Source organism: Asterias amurensis, chromosome 17 (assembly GCF_032118995.1).
Source record: "Asterias amurensis chromosome 17, ASM3211899v1".
NCBI lineage: Eukaryota > Metazoa > Echinodermata > Asteroidea > Forcipulatida > Asteriidae > Asterias > Asterias amurensis.
Window position 1 is genome coordinate 14,494,923 of NC_092664.1, and position 25,854 is coordinate 14,520,776.

At 37.1% G+C, this 25,854-nt stretch overlaps 1 protein-coding gene across 1 annotated transcript; it reads left to right on the top strand.

Annotated features, from left to right (window-relative positions):
* Window positions 1-1,549: 1,549 nt before the first annotated feature.
* On the top strand, window positions 1,550-24,740 carry LOC139949942 (dipeptidyl peptidase 1-like). Its single transcript, XM_071948528.1, has 8 exons — window positions 1,550-1,683; window positions 3,584-3,786; window positions 6,450-6,549; window positions 7,609-7,893; window positions 8,780-8,929; window positions 17,747-17,989; window positions 19,046-19,271; window positions 19,823-24,740. Exons 2-8 carry the CDS (start codon window positions 3,619-3,621, stop codon window positions 20,064-20,066), a joined length of 1,416 nt encoding a protein of 471 aa, XP_071804629.1. The 5' UTR covers window positions 1,550-1,683; window positions 3,584-3,618; the 3' UTR covers window positions 20,067-24,740.
* The last annotated feature ends 1,114 nt before the right edge of the window (window positions 24,741-25,854 follow it).

A 25,854-nucleotide genomic window follows, 5' to 3' on the forward strand; every position in this document is an offset into this window, starting at 1 on the left:
TTTTATTTTTTTTATTTTGTTTTGCGTCAGGATAAAAAAAGAAAACACTCAGATTTGCGGCAGCTTTTCGCACAGAAATCTCTTTAAGTGCCTACTCTGCGGATGCAAAATTATGTCTTTTACTTTGTCTTATTTTAGTATATGTAATTTATACTTTAGATATTCGAATACGCGAACGTAAAATTTATACACAAAAAATATAAATATTGTAAGATGTTTCACTATAACCAATAATGCCTGACCAAATAACGTCATACAATTTCCGGTGAGTGAAAACACCAAATAACATTTGTTTAACAGACGGTGAAATGTAATCAGTCTGTTGGCAAGTGATATATAATATGTTAACTACAATATGGCTCTCAAAGCTGTAAGTTGGTTTATGTTATTGTGAACTGTTTATGTATTTTCACCGGCAGTTTTATCGTCGGTAGTCTCATTCAAGTTTGCACTAAAATGGGGCAGTTATAAGAATATTCATATTAAATGGTGATGTGCAATGGGAAATACAACGTTATTGAAACCCAAAGTGTATGCGATAGACAGTCAAACTCCGTAACAATGTAAACAAAACAATTTATACAAATAAATCAACAAAAGCAAATAATGATAGTTATTTGAACGGGATTTCCAAGAAGTTCGGACATCAGTACTATCCCGTAAAAATGTAAACATACACTCATCATGGCGAGCTTGTAAAAACAATTTACCAGTTGCTGTACATTTTCAAGAAAGGCCTTAGACAGTGTACACTATTGGTAATTGTCAAAAACCAGTCGTCCCTCTTGGTGTAACTCAACATATGCATAAAATAACAAACCTGTGAAAATTTGAGCTCAATTGGTCATCGAAGTAGCGAGATAATAATGACAGAAAAAACACCCTTGCACACGAAGTTGTGTGCATTCAGATGATTGATTTCGTGACCTCAAATTCTAAATCTGAGGTCTCGAAATCAAATTCGTGGAAAACTACGTCATTTCAGATGGAGCCGTTTCTCACGATGTTTTATACCATCAACCTCTCCCCATTACTCGTTACCAAAAAAGGTTTTATGTTAATAATTATTTTGACTAATTACCAACAGTGTCCACTGCCTTTAACAGGGACGTCACGAACATACCCCCTTCCAAAACTTGACGTTTATAAAGCTGAAATTTCTACATGTATGTTATACATGTATGGCATACATCTTCATTCACAGTGATGGAGGAATCATTTCATGGAATACTGAAGGTATCAAAACCATTTCAAACGAAAACAAAACCAAACTTCACAATTAATTGTTAAAACATCAAGACATCAAACAGTCAACTATACACCAAACGATGGCTATACAAAAAAGTCAATTTCAGGCTGCCGTCACATACGCACAGACCATGTCTTCACGCATCAGCTCCTGTCCACAAGAAATGTAAAAGAAAGAAGAAAAAAAACCATCTCGCAACACTGCCTCCATAATTATTTTATGGAGGTACAATTCACGTGATTAGTAGCTTATTACCCGACAGATTTCTATCAGCGAGTTGGTTTGCTTTTTATTAGGTTAGCGCTCGTGGACGGACGCCTACGCAGTTAGTGCAGAACAGCCATAGAGACAGCCTAAAGAGCGGCTTTCAAATTTGGCTTGCACCACGTCTTGAGACTCGGAGAGTTCTCACCGAAGAAACCCACCAAAAAGAGGTAAATTATTTAAATCGATTGCGAAGCGTTTGATGTAGAGATTATGTTTTTTTTCGACCAGCTAATGATTCGATATCCATAATGTGTTTTCCTTAGGAAGCCCATTAGTGTATCAACGTAATTGGTTGCAATTTGTATTTCTATAGTAGGAGCCTACAGAATTGCCATCCTAAAAGAGATGTTCCTGTTTGTGTCCTTTTTTTCTTGAAGGATTATTTTCATTTTTTTGTTTTAAATCGATTTAGAAACAAAAGATTCCACATTGTTAAAGCACTACGACAGGGGCAATGTTGATGTACATAAAACAAAATCTGTATATGGAGTTGTCGGAACATATGGGTGCTGGAAGTTGAGTTCACACTCGGCTTTGGAAAAAAAAAAGACAATACGGGATTGGATTATCATCAAAAATGTGGAAGAGGTGATTACCAGGGTCGCTGACACGAAAACGAAACAGGAAATAAACCTTTACTAGACGGATCAGACACTGAAAATGTTTGCTATAATCTCAGGCATTTACTTTTTGTTAGTGTAAGGCTTCGGCTGTGGTACACCTTCACCTTCATTTAAAGGCAGTGGACACTATTGGTAATTACTCAAAATAATTATCGGCATAAAACCTTACCCGGTAACGAGTAACGGGGAGAGGTTGATGGTATAAAACGTTGTGAGAAACGGCTCCCTCTGAAGTGACGTAGTTTTTGAGAAAGAAGTAGTTTTCCACAAATTTGATTTCTAGGCCTCAGATTTAGAAATTGAGGTCTCGAAATCAAGCATCTGAAAGCACAACTTCGTGTGACCATGGTGCGACATGTTTTTTTTTCTTTCATTATATCTCACAACTTAGACGACCGATCGAGCTCAAATTTTCACAGGTTTGTTATTTCATGCATATGTTGAGATACACCAACTGTGAAGACTAGTCTTCGACAAAAACCAATGGTGTTCAGTGTCTTTAAGGAATAAAGTAAATGACGTCATTGATGCCATTGACCATTTGACCATTGAACAGAATATTGTTTAGTTAACTACAACAGTCATTAATATCAATTTTATTTCATTTGAACTTAGTACTTTTTGAAATTAAAGCAATCTACTGATAATTGTTAAGTATTAAAGCACATGATAACGACATCCTTATAATACTCTTAAATTCAAGTATGCAGAACATTCAGAAATTCTGTAAAACTTTCATGATCAGGGTAAAACTTGGTAAAAGTTGACTGAGTGCAAGTATAGCATTACATAAACATTTTGTAACTGAAACTTAACCACTGAGTTGTGTACTTGAGTTTGTTGCTTTTGGAAACAGAAATCGTGCAAAAAATTGTACACAACTTATGTTACCGACTCATTTAAACATTCATGTTTTGTAAAGGCCTTTTAACCCTCAGACTCCGGATCCGAGATGGTCTGACCCATTTAAGACGTGGCTTTTAAAAATAGGACTTATAGCCAGGATCCGGGGTAAAGTTTGCACATTACTGCACAATGTTGGCACATAATTTTCTGTGTTAGACTCGCCCAGAAATGGCAGAACGGGGTCAGGCCACGAAGGACCCGGGATATTGGTTGATTTCAACCAGGAAGTTTCAAGAGTGTGCTTAGGTGGGAAAGTTTGCTGTTCTGAACTTCTTGTGTGATATTCAATGTGTTAGCACTGTGTACTTTCCCGAGTTCTGTGAAAAAAAAACCCCAGACATTTTACACATGTTGGATTTGAACCCACGACCTTTGCAATAGCTGCAGTTTCATACCAGACCTCCGAGATTGATCAGAGGCAAGTCGAATCTTATGTTTATGTGTTTTCTTGTGTGACATTAATAAGTATTTTTTTCTCTATCCATCATCGTTCCTTCAATAAGATCCCCTAACATTACAATCATATTGCCCCCATCAGAGTTGGATATTGAGTCCCCCAAGCACCGAACCACCATGCCCGGGCCAGGGTTAACCAGGAATATCTTAGCGGGCCTCTGTACAATTCTCATGGGTGTTCATCTTGGATTTCACGGCGGAACAACTCCCTTGGCCTTCGCTGATACTCCAGCGAATTGCTCCTTTGATCTCATACAGGGTCAATGGAGGTTTTACATCGGACCGGTGAGTATGTTTTGTTTTATTAATTTAAAGATGCTATGTCAGTTTTTTGGCCGATTTGACCAAAAAATTATTTTGATGGGGGTCAGAAAGGGATGGGATGGGAGAAAGTTACAAGCTTTCATTTGAGCCATTGCTCGAAAAAGTCCGCCGATTATTAGTAGCAGTGAAATAAAGTGCTCAAAATTAGTTTTTGTCGGGATCCCGACAATATATCACGTGACCAATTCTTATGTGTTTTATAAGAAACGTTTTAAACTTTCGTTATGGTTCCTGACCATTGAAAGTAAAGTTAAACTTTTTTTTCGTTAGAGCAGGTGATACTCTTTGAAATACCATTCACTCAAAAAAAAATTATTTTTTAATGTTTGAGGCCAAAAATCTGACATGGCATCTTTAAGACCCAAGCTGGCCATTACATCAATCGGTAGTTTAAAGCTGTATTATAAGCAAGTTTTGGTTTATAATAAGCCAAACCGGTCTTTTTCTACATTTGCAGTGACCTTTCACCACAAATGAGAACAACAATAAATTCGTCTCGGGAAAAGTGCAAACAGATACAACAAACAAAACCACAACCAACAACCAGCGAAAGTTTGCCACTTTCCTTTATTTTGTATTGTTATTTTTATTTAATTTGTTGGAGGGGATGGGAGGGGGGGGGGGGGTCGGGTGACCAGACGATACAAGAATGCCACGTGTGAAAAAGATCTTTTAAGCCTTGAGCCCAATTAATTTTGATGATCATCTGTCCAGGGGAGGGTGCTTGATAGCAATAAATTAAAGGGCTTCTTGAAAAGTCCATTCACCAGACACAAATATATTATTTCCTGTTTATGTATTTTATATCACCGACAATATCTTTGTTTCCACTGGTTGAAAGGCCTCGTTCGAAAAAGATCTTTTAAGCATTGAGCCCAATTAACTTTGATGAGCATCTGTCCAGGGAAGGGTGCTTGATAGCATTAAATTTAAAGGCTGTTTTAACATTCCATTCACCAGACACAAATATATTATTTCTTGTTGGTGTATACTATATCCCCTTCAATATCAAACTTTTTTTGTTTCACTAGTTGTTGTTATTATGTGTAGCCTACTGTAGTTCCGCAGTTATTTGCGTTTACTCTTATTGTGTTGTGAAATATTTATGTTTGGTTTACACATGGTTGTACCCGCAAGTTGACTATTTATTTATGGTTTCCTCTTATTTCTCCACACCATGCAAAAAAAGCTTCAAACAATACTTAAAGGGACACACCGGCCGAATTGGGCTATTTGGGCTACAAAATAGACTTAGAAATGAATTCAGCAGTATTCCAGGAATGAAGAAGAACAGTCCATAAAAAAATCATCAAATTTAGCCGTTTTTGAGCATTTTAAGACAAAAACGCAGGTCGCGTGATTGTTCTAACCAAACAGTGGTACAAACAATCACGTGACCTTCCGGGCTAGTTTTACTTTCAGCCGTCTAAAAGTAACTTACTTAACCAAATTAAAATCTTTTTTTTTACAAAATTATTTACAAATAGTTGACGAAAAAGATCAGGTATTCAAATTATCGCTACAAAATGTAAATAATGGTGAAAAATCTAACGTAAGATTCACATTCAAAGAGTCCGTTTAACGGAAGGTGGTAATATGGCCGCTTTGGTTTTTAAAAATAATTGTTCGCTAAATACGTGACATTTTGATGATTTTTTTTTTTACAGCAACCATCTATAAAAACATTATTTATGATTCTACAGCCCTAAATTGCGTAAACGGTGAGCCGGTGTGTCCCTTTAATATTTGTATGTTTTGTGATTGTCAGGCATTTAAACAAACAAACCTGACTTCTGCAATGGCCCGTTTTGGTTTGCTCCATATCCATTGCAACAATTATTTTCATTTTTTTTTTTTTTTTCTTTAATTACTTTTCTTAGCTTTCTCTCACTTTTCTCGCCAATATGGAAATGTGATTGATTACAATTAAATTCACTTTTATCTCCATACTGCTGTCAAAAGTTAACACAGCAGTATCCAATGTGATTGGCAATTTCCAGTTTTGAGTTTATCGCTCATTTATGCGTAAGACAGTTTCGCTATTCCTATCAGTAAAAAGCGTCATGTAGTTGTTTAAACGGTTGATATTGACCAGCTGGAGCTGTTTATCAACGGTTGTTTTCGGATAGCATTTGTGTTAATTAGCACCAACCTCGCACTTAATGCATATCCGAAAACTGTCTCATAAACACGCAACACGTGTAAATAACTCGGCGTCGGGAAAAAAAGATAAGTTTTTACACAGTTGATATCGGACTCCTTTGAACCAAAATGGAATTGATTAACGGATCGGATTTAAGAGTATTGACTCGTTCTTAAACGTCGTGGTCGTGGCCGTGGGATAAAGGCCCGAGTCGAACGCACGGCCACGACCTGGTATTCCCCTTTAGTGAGAGTTTCATTAATTTCAGTGGTTTTAATCAATGTCACGCGAAAAAAAATGTAATCGGTTTTCAATCGTCTCTCGTGACCCAGATGGCCGATCGTTCTCAAACTTCTACAGGTTTGTCAGTTTAGGTATAGAGGTCCTACATTGTCAGCAACTGTTTTGTTTTTAAACCCAATCCAGTACTGTTCTTTGAAACTTATTGGTCCATTGCCTGTTTCTGTCCATTGTCTTGCAGGGTGGGAAAACAAACAAGGTGGACTGCTCACGCCAATGGAAGGCTGTTTCAAGGTGGACTGTGACGTTACATTTCCCGGATGTAGCAGTGGACAAGAAAGGTATGGCACCCAGACTGCTAAACAAATATCCATAACCTGCTTGTGTACTGATGTGTGCAACATCTGAATAAAGTCACATAACATTTCAAAGTTGATTCGTTGTCATTTTAGCCTTCGAAAGGCTCAAAACGTCAGGCGAATAACAATTGCTTGCCGTTTAAAAAAACAACAACAAATGATTTGTTTAATTTATGGTTATTTACATTATTATTCATTTGTATTGTATTTTTGGTTTATTCACATAAGACGATACTCGTCAAAAGACTAATCTGTGGTAAAGCCCATTTTGTTTGTTCGAAATTTGATAACAAAATTAATTTAATTGCAGCTTTTATTTATGAAACAAAATAGTAGATTTACAAGCACAAGAAAACCATGGTTGTGAGTAATATTTTGTTTTATTGTTTCATGGGACGTGAAAATCATGATTGTGTTTCGAATTTTCAATAATTATGGCACATCTTCATGTTAAAGGCACTTGATACTATTGGTAATTAACATAAAAACCTATCTGTTCGAGATCAATGCTGAGCGGTTGATGGTATATCACGTTGTGAGAAACGGCTGCCTCTGAAGTAACGTAGTTTTCGAGAAAGAAAGTCGTTTCTCACTAACATATTTGATTTCGAGACCTCAGGTTTAGAATGTGTGGTCTCGAAATCAAGCATCTAAAAGAACACAACTTCGTGTGACAAGGGTGCTTTTTCGTTCATTATTATCTCGCAACTTCGACGACAATTTGAGCTAAAATGTTCACAGGTTTGTTATTTTATGCATATGTTGAGATACACAAAGTGTGATTTTTGACAATTACCAATAGTGTCCAGTGTCTCTAAAGGAAAGGTATTGACGACCTTTAAAATGAGTACGTCATCGTCCTCCAGAGTCATCTGGTTACACCAACCATCGACTGTGAACTTAAAATCTTGAATCTTGAATAATGAGGTCTTGCAAAATAGTCGTGGATAAGCAACACTATAACACCTTGCTTTTGTGACGTCACAAAAACTTTATTTGTTTCTAATTGAACTATAATTTTTTCCCCAATTTGCTTAAAAGGTATGACGGGATTTTGGACCCTCATTTACAACCAAGGGTTCGAGGTGGTCATTCACGGCAAAAAGTTCTTCGGATTCAACGACTACAAAGTTATCACTAAGAAACATGTCATCAGTTATTGCAACGTGACGTCGGGTTGGGTGCACAACTCCGACGGGAGGGACTGGGCTTGTTTCCGGGGGGAGAAAGTGGCCGGGCCGGGAGTGGGGAAACCCCCGCCTACCTACACGGCAGGCGAACTGGACGAGAGTCGGCTCTACAAACAGAACGCGGAGTTTATTGACAGTGAGTATCAGAAGATGAGTGAAAAACATATGAATTTGGCGATGTTTGGCTATGAAACTATTTTATACAAGTGCCAGCTTTGGGGCTGATGCGTGTGAGACAAATTTGACAAATTTCACTGTCAGCTTTTTGTGTAATAGTGACTGTGGCTGCTGTTGAATTATCAAGTTAACAAACAATGAAGCCAGGTTGCCATAAGCAACAGCCGTAGCCGCATCTCGGACACGGCTATATTGTACCATATATAAAACATTATCATGCTGCCACCATCTTGGTCATGTACCTTGTTTGCAATAACAATAATGGGTGCTTTCGACTCTTCCTCTGTGTGCTGTACACATTTACAGTAGTATACGAAAGTGCCTTAAGGCCGGCAGGGCTATAATGGCTGCTAGTATTCATGGTACAAAAAGTAACCAGACTATTTCTCCTTCTAGCCGCAATATGGTTACATTGTTTCGAATGGAAGTAAAATCAACATGGCTGCACCATGATAAAGAAGAGAAAAAAAACAATAACAAAGGTCTAAATTGATTTTTGCCTTGCTTCCCCTCCCAGTCCTTAAAGGGACACTGTCGTCATGATCAAAGACGGTGCTCTATCAAAGCTTATTTTGTGACAATGACGGTTAATGCACGCGTGTAGTTACTTCCAAGTGAGAAGTCATGTTTCAATGTCAATCCGTCATTTTTACCAATCTCTTCCTAACTATGGGTTAAACTTAGGATTCATGACGAGTTTTAAGTTTCGTAAACACAGAAGGGCGCATTGAACCCATTCTAAATTAGGACCGTTAGTACTCGTCTTACCTTAAAATAGGATTTATCCTCTCATTTCGTGAAATTTGCTGATGTCCCTTTACTATGATACTTTTTCATCTATCTAGAAATAAATGGAAAACAGACCTCTTGGAAAGCGGGATGGTACAGCCGGTATGACAACATCACAATGGGAGATCTACAGAGAAGGGCCGGCGGCAGGAAATGGAAAAACGCTTACCCTCCGCCAACGGTACCAAATGACATCACAAAAGCTGGTAAGTTTTCATCAACTTAATTCATATAACGCAGTTTAATACAGGTCTCGAAATTATCCACGGCACCCACGGCAACTGCCGAGGTGTCACGTGCTTTTTCTCTATGGTGCACTCGGCAAGGTTCCAATACACATTTACATTTGCCTTATAGAGGTGGTCCTTACAGAGGAAAATTGATGCACCCCTTCAAGAACGAACTTCAAAGCCCAATACTACGGCAGGGAACGCTGTAAAAGGTTAACTGGTCAGAATTGATCCATTTTCCAGACCCAATTGAGGCCTTAGCCATTCGGGTTTAAGGCCGAGTCACACTGTAGCGATAACGAAAGCAAGAACGACAATGACGCAAAGAGAACGCATTATTATTGGTTGAATAATGCTCCGCACAGAATACGCACTCGCTCATTCCACCAATCAAGGGCGTGCATTGTTAACGTCGTGCTCGTTTTCGTTCTCGTTACCGAGTCCAGTGTGACCGGGCCTTAAGACTAAACTTTTTTCAGCATAAAAAGTATTTCAGCGCCAGTATTAAAACAGGATGGATAACTGGATAATGGGAATCATTATAAAAAAAGTCAAATGTAACAATAAATTATAGGAAATAAATATATGAAATAAACAAAAACATAAAATCACGCACAAGGCAAGAAGGTAAAGCCTTAACAATATTAAAAACAGACAGAAATCTTGAAAATGGTTGACACTTTAACTTAAACACAAAACATTTTTTTATTTGGCAAATGCATGTGTTTTTATGTATCACGACAATCACAACTTCGCTTTAAAAATGTAAATTGAATTTCTGCCATGCTTGAAGTCATATCCGGTCGAGCCGAGGGGTTTTTCGGCAACCAGCAGGTAATATCGCGCACTGATGAACTACCAATAATCTTACATGACGCAGGGAACTATATAGCCCAATGGTGCCTATTATATACGAGACAGGTGTATCCAGTGTGACGGTGTCATCTGAGCAATAGAGCGTATACATAGACAATGAACTGAATCAAGAAAGTACAGGTTGAAAACATCAAACTCACTGATTGGTTTTAAAAAAAAAACTACTGGTCGGTAAACCAGAAACTTAATGTGGCTGGACTGAATATGATGTTTTGCTTTGGTTAAGTTTTTGAAGACCATTATTACGGTGATAATATATCGATTGGAGAAAAACAACTTTCTATAACAAAGTAAGACTTTATTATTTTTTTCACTTAGATAAACTTTGGTCTTTGTTGTGTATCTTTGTTCACACCGACATTAAATATAATTTCTCCAGAAGACGATCAGAGCATACTGATCGAAACGTCGAGTTGAAACCAACGGTTCTTTTCAGAACCACCCCATCTTATCAGAGATAGTCATTACATGGTGTTACCGCAAACCTTTCTATATCGTATTTCCCCCATGCAAAGTTTCAAATCATACCTAAATATAATTTATATGATGAGGTGTATTCCAAACTTTGGTTGGACTCCGACTCCCGCAATTCGGGCAGTGTGTTTTGTGTGTGGTGCTACTAATAACAAATGCATCTATAGGGAGAGAGACGGAGCCTAGGTTTGGGGAATGCGTCCACCTACTACCAGGGCCCAATTTCATAGAGCTGCTAAGCACTGAAATTTGCTTAGCATGAAGATTCTTCATTGATTAAAACAGGATAACCAACAAAATTTTCATTTGATGGATATTGCCTGTCACTGGTATTCAGCTGTTGTTGGCTTATCCTGAAAACCACATGGAAATTTGGTTGGAAAATCTGTTTTTATGAAGGCAAAAATTTCATGCTTAGCAAATTTGTGTGCTTAGCAGCTCTATGTGTATACACTTAAAAAGAACACGTTGCCTTGGATCGGACGAGTTGATCTTTGAAAAGCGTTTGTAACCGTTTGTCATAAAATGCATAGAAAGATGTTTTAAAAGTAGAATACAATAATCCACACACATTTGCCTCGAAATTGCATGGTTTTCCTTTTACTTTGCGAACTAACACGGTCGGCCATTTATGGAAGTCAAAAATTTGACTCCCATAAATGGCCGACTGTGTTTGTCGACGAGGTAAAAGGAAAACCACGCAATTTCGAGTGATACTTGTGTGGATCATTATATTATACTTTTAATATATCTTTCTAATCATATGCATTTTATAACAAACAGTTACAAACGCCTTTCCAAGACCAACTCGACCGATCCAAGGCAACGTGTTCCTTTAAGGCAGTGGACACTATTGGTAATTACTAAAAATAATTATTAGCATAAAACTTTACTAGGTGACAAGTCATGGGGAGAGGTTGATAGTACAAAACATTGTGAGAAACGGCTCCCTCTGAAGTGACATAGTTTTCGAGAAAGAAGTAATTTTCCACGAATTTGATTTCGATTATTATCTTGCAACTTCGACGACCAATGATTGAGATCTAACTTAATTTTCACATGTATGTTATGTTTGTGCATATGTTGAAATGGACTAGTTTTTGACAATTACCAATGCATAAAAGAATATCGTTTTCTTCAAAACTGTATTAACACTATGTGGACGTGTGTAAGTCCACATGGTCTTCAAAGTCCAAGCAATACGTGGATCTATTTCGTTTTCAGGTCCACACTTCGTAGCGTTAAAACAACCCAACTCGCGGCACAACCAAAAGGAAACCAAAACAAAAATTTAACAGTAGGCTTAGCCCAAATAATGTTTATATTCTTGGTCGCCAAAACACATCTCAGAAAAGGATATTTTATTGTGATTTATTATTTCTCAATTTCGTATAAAACAGTGAGTGGTTTCCCGAGAGTGGGTTCTCCAATGGCTTTAAAGGCTCGTATATACTTATATCTCTGTAATAATTGCTCGGGTATCGAATATGTAATAGGATTATAGTAATACTAAAAATATGTTGTGTCTGGTGCTTGTCGTTGATTGGTAATTCGGTTAAAGACGAGAGAACACAACCAGCCACATGGTTGATAGGGGTTATTCTTATGGTTACATGTATTGCGAGTTTCCTTGGGTTTAGTGCAATACACACAACAACTAAACATGTTCAAATGTTACAAGATTAACGCCAACGGAGCACACAACACCAAGTTAAAGGCACTGGTTCTGTGCACTATTGGTAAAAAAAAATACTGAAAATAATGTTAGCATCAAAACTTACTTGGTAAGGAGCAATGGGGAGCTGTTGATAGTTATAAAACATTGTGAAAAACGGCTCCCTCTGAAGTAACAAACTTTGTTGTGTTTTTTATTCCTCACTCAAATAATAACAAAATATAAAATGAGCCGAAGCCTTTTATTATGCATAGACGATGTGACCTGTGACATCACATGTTTACAAAAGAGCCACAGAGCCTGGACTTCCTGCAGGCATGATGTGCACACAGCTCAATGGAAGAAAACATAGAAACTTAAATTTTGTGGAGATTGCACTGTCTAATTCTTATCAACTTTTGATATGATGAAAGGGGGCACATCTCAAAACTTGACCAGCTGTTACTTTCATAACTCTTGGTTTTATGTGGAAATTATGACACAAAATGTCAACTTTCCCATAGGACCTGTGTGTAGTATTGTGCCTGCCAGAATACTGAAAGAATGTACAAGGTCCACCTATTATAAACAAGGTTCACATCGTCTATAATAGCACACGAAGTAGCGCAACAATGGTGTTTCTTCTTTCATTATTCGCTCTTAAAAATTCTATTACCAATTGAGCAAAACTTTTAAGTTTGTTTAATTTATGCATACATCGGAATTCACCAAGAGCATGAGAAAACTGGTCTTTGACAATCACCAAACGTGTCAATTGCCCTTATTGCAATACACATTATGGTACAATGCTACATGATTAAATGCCTGCGGAACACACACAGAAGTTTACGGCACCCAATTATGTCCTTTTTCACATAATTGCATATCAAGAAGAAGAAGACATACACTAAATTCAGTCTTACGGGAAATCATACAGTTGACGTCGCTGATATTAAGACTTCCCCATGACATTCTGGATAACGTATACAACATTAAGGTTATGTAGGATAGTCATTGTGACCTTAATTGTTGTTATATAACAGACTGTTCGATAAATGAAGACATGTCAAACGGAGCCAAAACTGCATGGTTAACTTGAGAGTCTCCTGAGAATTACCAGGTTATAGTCGAAACGTCCACAATTTAAAAACTCACTCAGCGGCAGTGAAGTTTAAAAAAATCCTTAAATTTTCACAGCAGGTTATCATAATGGTTTCGTTAGTTTTTGTCCCTATACAGGTAATTCGTAAGACGTCACACACAATTAATAAGCAAAGGTCGAAGTGAAATACTGAGAAATCCCCAACTCATTGAAATATCTTTTTTGTGGAGCCCTTTTGTGCATGAGATCTCTGTAACAGATGTTGCACCTTGTTAAGAGAATTCTTCACCCCTAGTAATGAGACACGCTTGTATGACCGTGAACGGAGGCGTGAAGATGCTGCCAGGGCTAATTAGCTCCATCTTGTTGACGTCTTTATGGAAGCATGAACGAAAAAAAACGTCTTAAATAATGTCTTCAAATTCTCCGGTCTTCAAACTACCATAATAACGGTTACCTATCAGGCCTTGTACTAAGTTATTTCCTTAACTAACCCGTCGGGCTAGTCAGCTGTACTTTTGACTCAGCCCGCACAAATTTTCACTAGCCCTTAGTGGTGACTTGGCACTCTTGACTATTGATTGCACGCCGGGCTGGTGTCTAAATCGAGCCCTGCCTATGTTCTGATAGATTATACATCTGGTTTGGGATGGGATTGTAATGGGATTCTTATGTACATGAAGTAGATAAACAGTTATCCAACAAATCTACTGGCTACGCACACACGTATCAATCAAATAAGGCCTTTCTTGATAACAACAGAAACTGTAAAAAATTGTTTAAAGCCATTATACACTTTCGGTAAACAGTATTGTCCAAGTCCCACACTTCGTGTATCACAACTTATATATAAAATAGCAATCCTGTGGAAATTTAGGCTCAATCGGACATCGGAGTCGGGAGAAAATAGCGGGAAAACCCACTCCTGTTTTCGCGCGTTTCGCCGTGTCATGACATGTGTTTATAACAACTCCGTAATTCTCGTTAACGAGAATTTATATTGTTTTACCGTTTTCTCAAAAAGTAAAGCATTTCATGGACTAATATTTCAAGAGAAGTCTTTCACCATTACCTTCTGTAAACCCTGTAAATTATTTGTAAATCTGTGACCTTTTTTTTTTTTTCTGTACCGAAAGGTTCCAATGGCTTTAACGGAGGTTTCATTATTAACAACCTTTTCCTGACTTATATCATGTAATTATTTGATGAATTCACCCCCGCTCAAAGGCAATCAATTTTTATCAGTTAAAAGTACGGGTTGCATGTTGATTATGACTCTGAAAAGAAAGTGTATCAATTTTATATCCGAAGGATTGCCCTTGTTTTGAATAAAATTGAGACTTTGTATTGTCTAAAGAACTCCCCCGGACAAGTGAAATAGTTCCTGTTTCTTTAATAGCTACGCGGAATGATTAATCGTATTGGATAATGTTTATGTAATTGTAATACCATAATAAAAAAACGTTGGTCGTATGCTATCATATTTACTTTGTTACAAGTTTGATCGATGACGACTACTCCTTTTAATGCTATTATAAGGAACCATGAGTATTATAATGTTCATTGGCCTTGGCTTAGAAGAACCATGTTAACACTTATGTTGGAACCGGATTATTGTTCAAATTAGTATTGGATAAAAAAGCACCACATTGTTCATAGTGGCCTTGGTTTAGTTCAAAGATACTGTTCACATTGGCAGTGGTATTGAAACAGATTTGTCTTCACACTGTTCGTTTCATAGAACCAGATTAGTGTTCAATTCAATTCAATTCAATTCAATTCAATTCAATTCAATTCAATTCAATTCAGTTAAGAAACAACTTTTTTTCATGATGGCAGTTACAAAGATAAGAACAGGTTATTTACAAGTGTATATTATTATGTAGGTGTGAATAGTATATATGACATATAAATAAACAACGGGGAAAAAAAACACAAATTAATCTCCGTAAATATATCAAGAACTCTTAAGACACTGGACACTTCTGGTAATTGTCAAAGACCAGTCTTCTCACAAACCTATGAAAATAATTTGAGCTCAATTTGTCGTCGAAGTTGCGAGATGATAAGGAAAGAAAAAACACCCTTGTCACATGAAGTTAAGTGCTATCAGATGCTTGATTTCGAGACCTCAAATTCTAAATCTGAGGTATCGAAATCAAATTCATGGACAATTTCTTCTTACTAAAAAACTACGTTACTTCAGAGGGAGTCTCACAGTGTTGTATACTATCAACACCCCTCCATTGCTCGTTACCAAGGAAGTCTTTATGCTAAAAAATGTTTTGAGTAGTTACCAATAGTGTCCACTGCCTTTAAATATGGCCTTCATGGTTTAGTTCCAGACTATTTTTACACAATTTGCAGCGGCTTGGAACCACATGTTTAGGTGTTGCCTCGGAACTAGACAACTGGTCACGACTGCCATAAACATGTTGACTCGGTATCAATTTGGCCTGTATTATAGCTCTTCGACAACATTCTGGTTTTCATTAATAAATAGGCCCACCCAGTTCGAACCCCGATCAAGACATCCTATACTTCAAAAAAACAAAAACGCTGGTGTGACCGTTCTAAAAAATAATCCGTTCTATTTCCAACTTTTAGTTCATGCTCTGTCATGATAGCATAGTAGTTTCACGAGATGTGTTTATTAAAGGTGATATAGATTTTGCTTGAAATGCGCCTAATTAAGTAACGATGACTCCTGGTTGATTTGGGTTATTATATGCTTTTGAATTGATCTTTAAAATAGTTACAAATTATGAAGAGTTCAAGTTTCAAATAACCTGTTTACTATGACACCACGTCCTCGCGAGCTGACATTGAATTCACGCGGTACGCCACTGCAATTAGAAACTTCCTCTCAACTTTTGAAGGTGAAGTCTGAGCATAATATCCCAACAACCAAACAGATTTTCAAACTCATGAAGACTATCAAAAGGGGGGTCTATTTTTAGTGAGGTCCGGTCCGGAGTTTCCTCCACCACACAAATAGTTTTCACAACAGGGAATGCTTATTAAAGAAACATTTTACAGAATTGGTAAGAAAAAAACTCGTCTAAGAACACATTTTACATACAATTTGTCTTATGATGATGATAAAACATCCTTTGAAATATTGCTGTCTGAAACATCATATTATTTGATGAGAAATAAACAAAACCAAATTCCCGTTTGGAGTGTTTTTTCCCCGCTTACTGGGCGTTTTATTTGTTAATCAGCGTAGTTGGTTGTTCCATGTTTTTCTCGTGACCCAGATGTCCGATCGATCTCAAACTTCTACAGATTTTATTCAGTTTATGTATATGGTGATTACATAAAGTGCATACACTGCCAGCAAATGTTTTGCTTAGCAATGGACAATCTGTAACATTGCTTTAAAGATACCAAATAATTCAACCGAAGTGATCTATGTTTAGAAGGGGGGGGGGTTCCTGTGTGGGCTTAATCTCAGTGCGTGGCCTAAACTAATTAGATCACTGTGAACGTACCGCGAGAAAGAAAAAACAAATAGTTGCCCGTTTATAAATAATGAAACACGGATCAGTATGCACGTCGCATGGCAATATAGCTAGATTTGTTCAATTTACAGGGAGTCTCGCGTTTTTGACTTCGAATCTATAATCCCGAAAATTCGGTTAATTAAATAACCTCAGAAATCCCCAGTGCCATTATCGTGACCTACTTTCTCAGTCAGATACTAACATTCTGTCGTCAGACCTAACTCAACTTCCCACAAGTCCCCCCCCTTTTTCCAGACACCCCCCCCCCCAAAAAAAAAAAACACAACATGTAATAGTATAAGCAATATCAGGATGTACGATGACGTTCATGCCATTCATAAATACCTACCCACGTGACGCGCTCTCCACCAATGGGAATAGCGTAACTGTCTGAGGTTTGTGAATGGGAATTAAAGTGTGTTTAATCGGTTTTCAACTGGTGGTTTAAAACCCGCCGATGCCTGGTTCTTGATAATTTACCTCGACTTCGTGCTCTTCGTTACTGGTGTAGCATATCGTGCTGCTAACGACTGCATTTTGTTTTAATTTACTCTTAATTTGGGGAAGAACAAAAGAGACACTCGGTGGGGATTCGAAACTGCTACTCTCGGATTAACGTGCAGGCAAAACATTTAATAAACAATTCCAAGGAATGGGTATAACAAAAAAAGTGTAAAAAGAATACTGTATAATTATATATTTTGAGGTATTATATTAACACCGTGATTCAATGATCATAAAGAATACAGGAGGCACCATAACTGTTTCAACGGTGACAGCGGCATTTAAAATACGGTGTTACTTCTTGTGGTGTTAAGAGTCCTTTACAATGATTTTAATTTTGTGTTTATTTTATTGATATTTTTATATTTATTTGTTTATCTGTTGGAGTGGTTTTTTTTCCGGTTTATGTTGGAATATTTTATTGATTTGCTCATTTATTTGTATTTATTTATTTATTTACTTATTTATTTATGTTTTATTGTTTTGTGGGGTATTGTGGATAATTAAAGGCAAGTCCTATGGGTCTATCTTGTAGCCCTGTCTTTCGTATGTCGCGCCCAATATGCATTTAGCTTTAATTATAATAATCAATTGCACAATATCGAAATGTTAAGTTTGGGGTTAGTCTGTGTTTTGGTCAATTTAAACACTGGTTTAATTTTTGAACCATCCAACAGAAAGCGCCCACCTACCTGATGAGTTTGATTGGCGTAATGTTGGCGGAGTCAGCTTCACCCCTCCCGTACGGGACCAGGGCATCTGCGGATCTTGCTACGCTTTCGCCTCCACGGCCCTACAGGAGTCCAGGTACCGGGTCCTGACTAATAACTCAATCAAGCTGCTCCTCTCGCCACAGGAGATCGTCAGCTGCTCTGAGTATGCGCAGAAGTGCGAAGGTGGCTTTCCGTATCTTGTTGCTGGTGAGTGCAAGAGAAGAAAACATCATGAGGTTTAATTAACTTTTGGTTAAAGGCAGTGGACACTATTGGTAATTACTCAAAATAATTACTAGCATAAAACCTCACTTGGTAACAAGTAATGTGAGCTGTTGATAGTATCAAACATAGTGAGAAACGGCTCCCTCTAAAGTAACGTAGTTTTCGAGAAAGAAGTATTTTTCCACGAATTTGATTTCGACACTCAAGTTTAGAATTTGAGGTCTTGAAATCAAAGCACACAACTTCGTGGGACAAGGGTGTTTGTTCTTACATTATTATCTAGCAACTTCGACGACCGATTTAGCTCAAATTTGATGAGATCCACCAAGTGAGACGACTGGTCACTGACAATTACCAATAGTGTCCAGTGTCTTTAAAGTGATGCATACGAAGAGTGCCAAAGTCAATAATCAATAAGAACCAAACCCATGATCAATTGCAGAAGATTTCCAATGTAAACTGATCGAAACGCCGAAAAAAACATAGCCCTCGTGCACAAGTGCCAACTTTCAAATGTACCGCAATGCATCTTGAACAACAGAAAATAGTTGAACATTTAATTAAGCTTTCAAACGGGACCATGCTGTAGTTTACATGTAAACATACCATGTTTTATAGTTGTATACCGCAATGCCTCAAAATAAACGCGCAATAAAACAATAAATACATTTGTTCTTTTCTTGTCTTTTTTTTTTTTTTTTTTTGCTCGGATTTCACCCAATACCCTGTGCGTACACCGCTCATAAAAGAGGATCGGAATAATCGTTCAGATTTATTTTTAAATTCTCATATTTTGTTCTTTTTCTTTTTCAAATCTTTAAATGGATTGGTCCCTAATTACAATCATTTGGGATTAACTTTTAAATCCCTCCAATTTAGAGCGTGTAGCATCGCGATGCATATATAGCTTTACTTTTAATAATTGATTGCTCGTCTAAAAATTACTACAATTATTATAGTTTCAACCAAACATAAAACACAATACAATGAGTTGATAATTTGATGAATTTCAATAAAATTGATGACGTTTCCAAACAGGTAAATACGGTCAAGATTTTGGTCTGGTGGACGATTCCTGCTTCCCGTACACGGAGTACAACGAGCCATGTCGCCCCGTAACCTGCCGTCGCTTCAAGACCTCGGACTACCGTTACATTGGCGGTTTTTACGGCGCCTGTAATGCTGATTTGATGAAAATCGAGCTACTTCGGAACGGTCCGATCGCCGTGAGCTTCGAGGTGTACGATGATTTCCTTTATTATATGTAAGTATAAAAGGAGCGGGAAATCTTTGAAGTTTTGAATAATTTGCATTCGATCGAGGCACGTGTAAAAATACAACAATTGTACCATACTCCCTTAAAGGCAGTGGACACTATCGGTAATTACTCAAAATAATTATTAGCATTAAACCTTTCTTGGTGACGAGTAATGGGGAGAGATTGATGGTATAAAACATTGTGAGAAACGGCTCCCTCTGAAGTGCTATAGTTTTCGAGAAAGAAGGAAGTTTCCACGAATTTGATTTCAAGACCTCAGATTTAGAACTTGAGGTCTCAAAATCAACCCTCTAAACGCACACAACTTCGTGTGACAAGGGTGTTTTTTTTTTCTTTCATTATTATCTCGCAAGATTGAGCTCAAATTTTCACAGGTTTGTTATTTTATGCTTATGTTGAGATACGCCAACTATAAAGGCTAGTCTTTGACAATAATTACCAATAGTGTCCACTGCCTTTAATAACAAACAACTGTGTTTATATCACAAATAAATCCCTACATTTAAATTTCTTTTCTTCTCAATCCTCAATCCCAGGAGCGGTATCTACAAGCACACTCAGCTGACGGATACATACAACCCCTGGCTAACGACAAACCACGTGGTCCTAGTGGTCGGGTACGGCTTCTCTGGGGACGATCCCGAAACTGGGGAGAAATACTGGATTGTGCAGAACACTTGGGGTAACCTGTGGGGGGAGATGGGTTACTTCCGCATCCGGAGGGGAACCAACGAAGTCAATATTGAAAGTATGGCTGTTGCTACATTGCCACGCCCATAACTAAGCTCAAGAGAACTGGAAACAAATGTGCAGTATCTACTTCCAGAAGATAACAAATGAAACTAAGTAGGATGTATCTTACTCATAAACTATGAGTTCATTATTTTCTGATTCATGAAAACTTAAACAAACATTATCTAACCCATAAATTAAAAATAATCATCAAGAGGAGTGAGATACGAATACTGATTCACTCCAGACGATAACTCAGCACTTAGTTTGGATGTTTCTTTCTCCGAAAAGATAAGTTCATTATTTTCTGAATTATGCAAACTAAAAGAAAATATTATCTAACCCATAACTTGATCAGGTTCATCAAGATGAGTGAGAACAAATTGACCCACTGCCAACAGATAAAAAGTGCAACTTAGTGGGATGTTTCTTTCTCCGAAAAGACGAGTCCTTTGCTGTCTGAATTATGAAAAATTAAAAACATTCTAACCCATATAATAATATGACCAAGTTCACCAAGATGAGTGTGAACAAATACTGACGCATTGGCGGAAGATAACAAATGCATTTAAGTGGGATTTTCTTTCTTAAAAAGATAAATCACTATTTTCTCAATTCTGATAAGTTAAAACCATTACCACGCCCATAAAATGAAATAGCTCAAGACAAGTAAAAACAAAATCCTGATCCGATGCCAGAAGACAACTAAAAGCAACATAAAAAAAAAAAAAAAAAAAAAAAAAAGAGTTCATTATTTTCCGAATTGTGTTGGTAAACTTAAACGAACTGTACAGAATTGGTAAGAAAAAGATCACAGATTTACATAAATCGTACACGGTCTATTGATGAGGATAATGGAAAACATCCCTTGACATTTCTGTCTGAAGTGTCATTATTTGATGGGAATTAATGAAAAAAAAAATTTCCGTTCGGGGTTAATCGCTCACTGACCGTTCTATTCATTTTATTTTTAAATCGATGTCATGCAAAATTTGCAATCGGTTTTCACTATTTTCTCAAGACACAGATGACCGATCGATTTTAAACTTCAACAGTTTATGTCAGTTGATGCATATGGTGGATTACATAAAGTGCTAACACCGCCAGCAACTCTTTTGTTGGCCAAACAAATATGTAATGATCCCTTAAAAGTATTGCCACGCATATACAATTAAATAGTTCAAGATAAAGAAAATAAAAAAACTGATCCAGTGCTATAGAAGATAACAAAGCAACTAATTGGGATTTCTCTATATCCAAAACGATGAGTTCATTATTTAACGAGTTCTGAAAACTTAAAAACTTTGAGAACAAATACTTATCAAATATCACGAGATTACTAAAAAACAACTTATTTGGATTTATCTTTATCCAAAACGATGAGTTCACTATTTTGTGAATTCCGAATACCTCTAAGAAAAGAAGTGTTTTAATGACCGAGCGAGCGAGGCTATACAACCAATTATGAGGATGACTATTCCTCCGGCATGTTCACTGCAAACGAAGCCCTGATTTTCAGGTGGGCGACAGCCCGGGAGCCGATATTCCATTTCATTACAGTAATAATATTATTTTAGCTTACATTTTACATATTATAACTATTTGAAGTGCCCATTGTTTTTATATGTTTGCCCATGCGAGTAAATGATTATGTCTTTATGAGTGGTGTACATCATCATTCCCGCTCCCTGGTATATGCTTTGTTTCCTGTATGCTTTGCTTTAAAAACGGCATGGGCACCAAGGCATTTTGTCCTTGGAAGGACACCCATAATATGATGAAAGTGTAAATTTGCAATGGAGTATTTCAAGGGCACCAAGGCAATGACGCAGGGAACCATTGATGCAGTCGCCTTTGTTGCCTCCGTGAAGTTTTAGGTATGCCCTTCAGATTTGATTTTGTCGGCAGATTTGATGTTGTTGTCTTGTGCTACTGATAGTGAGTTTAAATTTTCATATGACATAAATCGGAGACTTTCCAACACTAGGTGGCAGCAGACTTATCGGGTAAATTTCCATTGTTTACGTAGTTCTGAACATGCGCATAATTCTGACAACAATGGCTTTACCCGGTCTGCTGCCACATATCGTTTCAGAAAGTCTCCAATATTAATGACTGTGCTTTGTTTAAGCTCTTCGTTTGCTGTTTACTAAAATATGATTATATACGACTAATAATCTTGCATTTTAATTCTAATATTATTGTGTCATTAAGATGTTTGTTGTAGGATTTATTATCACATAATTAAGATTTCAATCAACAAATATTTTATGTAATTATTATCGTAACAGTATTTGCATCAGTGAGTTTAAACTTATGTATTTGCATATTTTTCTAATATAACTATTAATGAACTTATACGCTACAATTCGGCATAGAGATTTCTATAATAAGTGGCCATGCTGGTTATGAATCGAGGCGTGTTTTGTGTACATGTGGGTAAATCTATAGACAGAATGCTCAGTGGTCATACATGCGGATAAAATTAGCTTTGATGTGGGCAAACATCTACCTATGAACACAATCAATCCGCAACTTATCCGCAATGACCTACTTTCCCGCAACATATAGATCCCGGGAAAAGATTTAGGATGGTGTGCATCTATTTCCAGATAAAGGACAATAATGTAAAACATATCTGATAATTTTGAAAATTATTATTCACACGTTCATAATTATGTATTTGAAGATATTGAAGCTACTCTAGAAAGCAGGCAAATTTGGTGCATTATTAATTTGAGAGGCTGCGGGACATAATGTATACTCTTATGGACCGCATTAATTATTCTAAATAACACTTTATATTACAAGCTTGTCTCGTTTCGTTTTGGAGTATTTTTGTAAAGTTTTCTTTTTGTTTAACATATACCTATTAAAAAATATACTACTGTACATTTGTATAAGGTGAAAATTTGACCAAAATAACTGCGTAGATTTATCTCACTTACAACGAGAATGACATTGGACTATCTTTTTTAAAGGCACTTACACTATAGCAAAAGACCATTATTCTCACTTGGTGTATCTCAAAATAATATGCATAAAACAACATTGAGACTCATGTAGCATTATACCAAGTGTGTATTGCATTAATGGCACTGAACACGTTTGGTATCTTGTCAAAGACCAGTATTCTCACATGGTGTATATCAACATATGCATAAAACAACTAACTTGTGAAAATGTTGACGCAATTGATCGTTGAAGTTGCGAGATAATAATGGAAGAAAAACACATCCTTGTCGCACCAGTTTTAATGTGCCTTGAATTCGAGACCTAACTTGAGGGCTCGAATTGAGTCCGTTCAAGTATTTCAGAAAGTTTATTAGGTTTTTTTTTTCTCAAAAACTACGTTAATTCAGAGGGGGCTGTTTCTCACAATGTTATATGCCATCAACAGCTCGCCATTGTTTTTGACCAAGTTGCTAACAATTGGAGACTTTCGGGACGCTTGGTGGCAGCAGACTTACCAGGTACAACCAACTGTTCTCGGTTATGTGCGCACGCTCAGAACTACGTAAACAATGGGAAATTTACCCGGTAAGTCTGTAGCCACCTAGCGTTTCAAAGTCTCACATTATGTTGAATATATACTAATAGTGTTCAGTGCCTATAGCTAGGTTTCGTATCTTCCACAGAGATTCAACTTGTCTCAACATCATAATAAAGATGCTTTGTGAAATCTACTTTTAGCGATTTAGTGACATACATACGCAACATGAGCAACAGACACGATTCTTGAAAAAACATGAACAAGTTAAATGGGAGTTAATGTAAGCTAATAATTGTTTGTGGATAATAGTGCAATATTATAGTGCTGGTTTAGTGGGCTCGGTTTCACAAATCACTAAAGATTAATTAGGATGAGTAGTCAATATCAACATAGTGATTTGTATTGCGTCATCACACTTAGCAATTTACGATTGACTCGTACTTAAAGGAACACGTTGCCTTGGATCGGACGAGTTGGTCTATAAAAAGCGTTTGTAACCGTTTGTTATAAAATGAGTATGGTTGGCATGATGTTTTAAAAGTGGAATACAATGATCCACACAAGTTTGCCTCGAAATTGTGTGGTTTTCCTTTTACTGTGCGAACTAACACGGTCGGCCATTTATGGGAGTCAAAAATTTTACTCCCATAAATGGCCGACCGTGTTTGTCGCAAGGTAAAAGGCAAACCGTGCAATTTCGAGACATGTATGTGTGGATCATTGTATTCTACTTTTACAACATCATTCTACCCATGTGCATTTTTATAACAAACGGTTACAAACGCTTTTCACAGACCAACTCGACCGATCCAAAGCAACGTGTTCATTTAAGATCAATCTTGGCTCTTTGTGAAATCACCCTGCGCATCATAACCAACAAATAATTGTATTTGATTAAGCCACAAGTTATGTGGATAAAATATGTTAACAAAACGGTAATATTATAGTACAACAAATAAGTGTACATTATCATTTTGGTTTGCACCATTATTTAAAATATTATATGTTAGCTATTTTGTAACACAATTTATATCATTAAAGAAAAATCAATCAAGTACTTTCAATGCGTATTTTGTAGGACAGGGCTTATATCAATGCGCTGCTTACGGAGAATAATTATGTGCTTCCGGCCCCTAGATAAATGTTGTGCTTTACATGCCCCGTGGACTCGGACCCAGGACCCCGATCTGTCCAATCATGTCCAAGGAAGAGAGAACAGGTAAAACGGATGGTGAAACAAGCTGGTCCCATCAATACGTTCTCGTTCTACGTTCTCGTTCATTAAAACAATGCAATGTCATTACAAATATTCATCTCTTTCCATCCCATTCAACATGTTCCACTGTCCTCAGTACACAGGTCAAAAAATAATCTGAGATATTTTGAATTTTTTGAAAGTTGTAGATGACTTTTATCCCCACCCATTTGATAAAACTATTGAATTGTGAAACTGACAAACTGTTGAGTTTGGTGAGATTGTTGCAAAGTTTGGGAGCACACACGGAGAAGGCTCGTTCACCGATGGGCAAGGGGACCAGAGCCCAAAATTCATACAGCTGCTAAGCACACAAATTTGCTTAGCATGCAATTTCTTCCTTGATAAAAACAGGATTACCAACCATATTTCCACGTGATTTTCAGAATAATTAAACAACAGATGATTACCAGTAACAAGCAGAATGCACCTAAGTGAAATTTGGTGGGTAATCCTGTTTTTAGCAAATTGTTGTGCAGCTTATATGAAATTGGACCCAGGAGCTAGTTGCAGGTATGCTGTGGATGATGAGCGGATATGCATGGAGAAAGTTTGACGTTTGGCTGTAATGAGATCTTTGATTGCGACATTGCGAGCCTTGTGAAGTGAAATGGGGGGTCTTGAATCTTGATTACTTTTGGTTTCGTTCTTGATATGTTGAGGTGCCAACAAATGAGAAGTGAATATTTTTACGAGAGATCTGTTACAGTTAGATTAAACATTAAACCCACAAACCCGTTAAGAGTCATCGCACTGTTCTTACCAAACCAAGACCGACTTTACCATTAGGAAACAATCAATGTCTAAGTTACATCATGCAACAGACGCGAACAGCAATAGGTGATTTATAGTTTATTTAAAAACATTCAACAATTTGCAGTCCAACGACCGAATTGCATTCTGAATTTACAATCAAATCACTACACACAAAATAATAAAGATAATTAAACATTCTTTACTAAATGAGAAAAGTTGCAAGAGGGCATCACAATGGAAGTTGATACCGGATCTCTTTCCCGAACACCTCAAGCTCTGGCTGGGTTTTCATATCATATACATTATTTTTGTTTAAAGTCGCTTCATGAAAC

Excerpts from the sequence above, each read along its gene's own strand:
- LOC139949942 (XM_071948528.1), top strand. The coding sequence starts at position 3,619 with ATGCCCGGGCCAGGGTTAACCAGGAATATCTTAGCGGGCCTCTGTACA. Across the intron at positions 7,894-8,779 it reads GAACGCGGAGTTTATTGACA|AAATAAATGGAAAACAGACC; the intron begins GTGAGTATCAGA and ends TCATCTATCTAG. Across the intron at positions 8,930-17,746 it reads AAATGACATCACAAAAGCTG|AAAGCGCCCACCTACCTGAT; the intron begins GTAAGTTTTCAT and ends ACCATCCAACAG.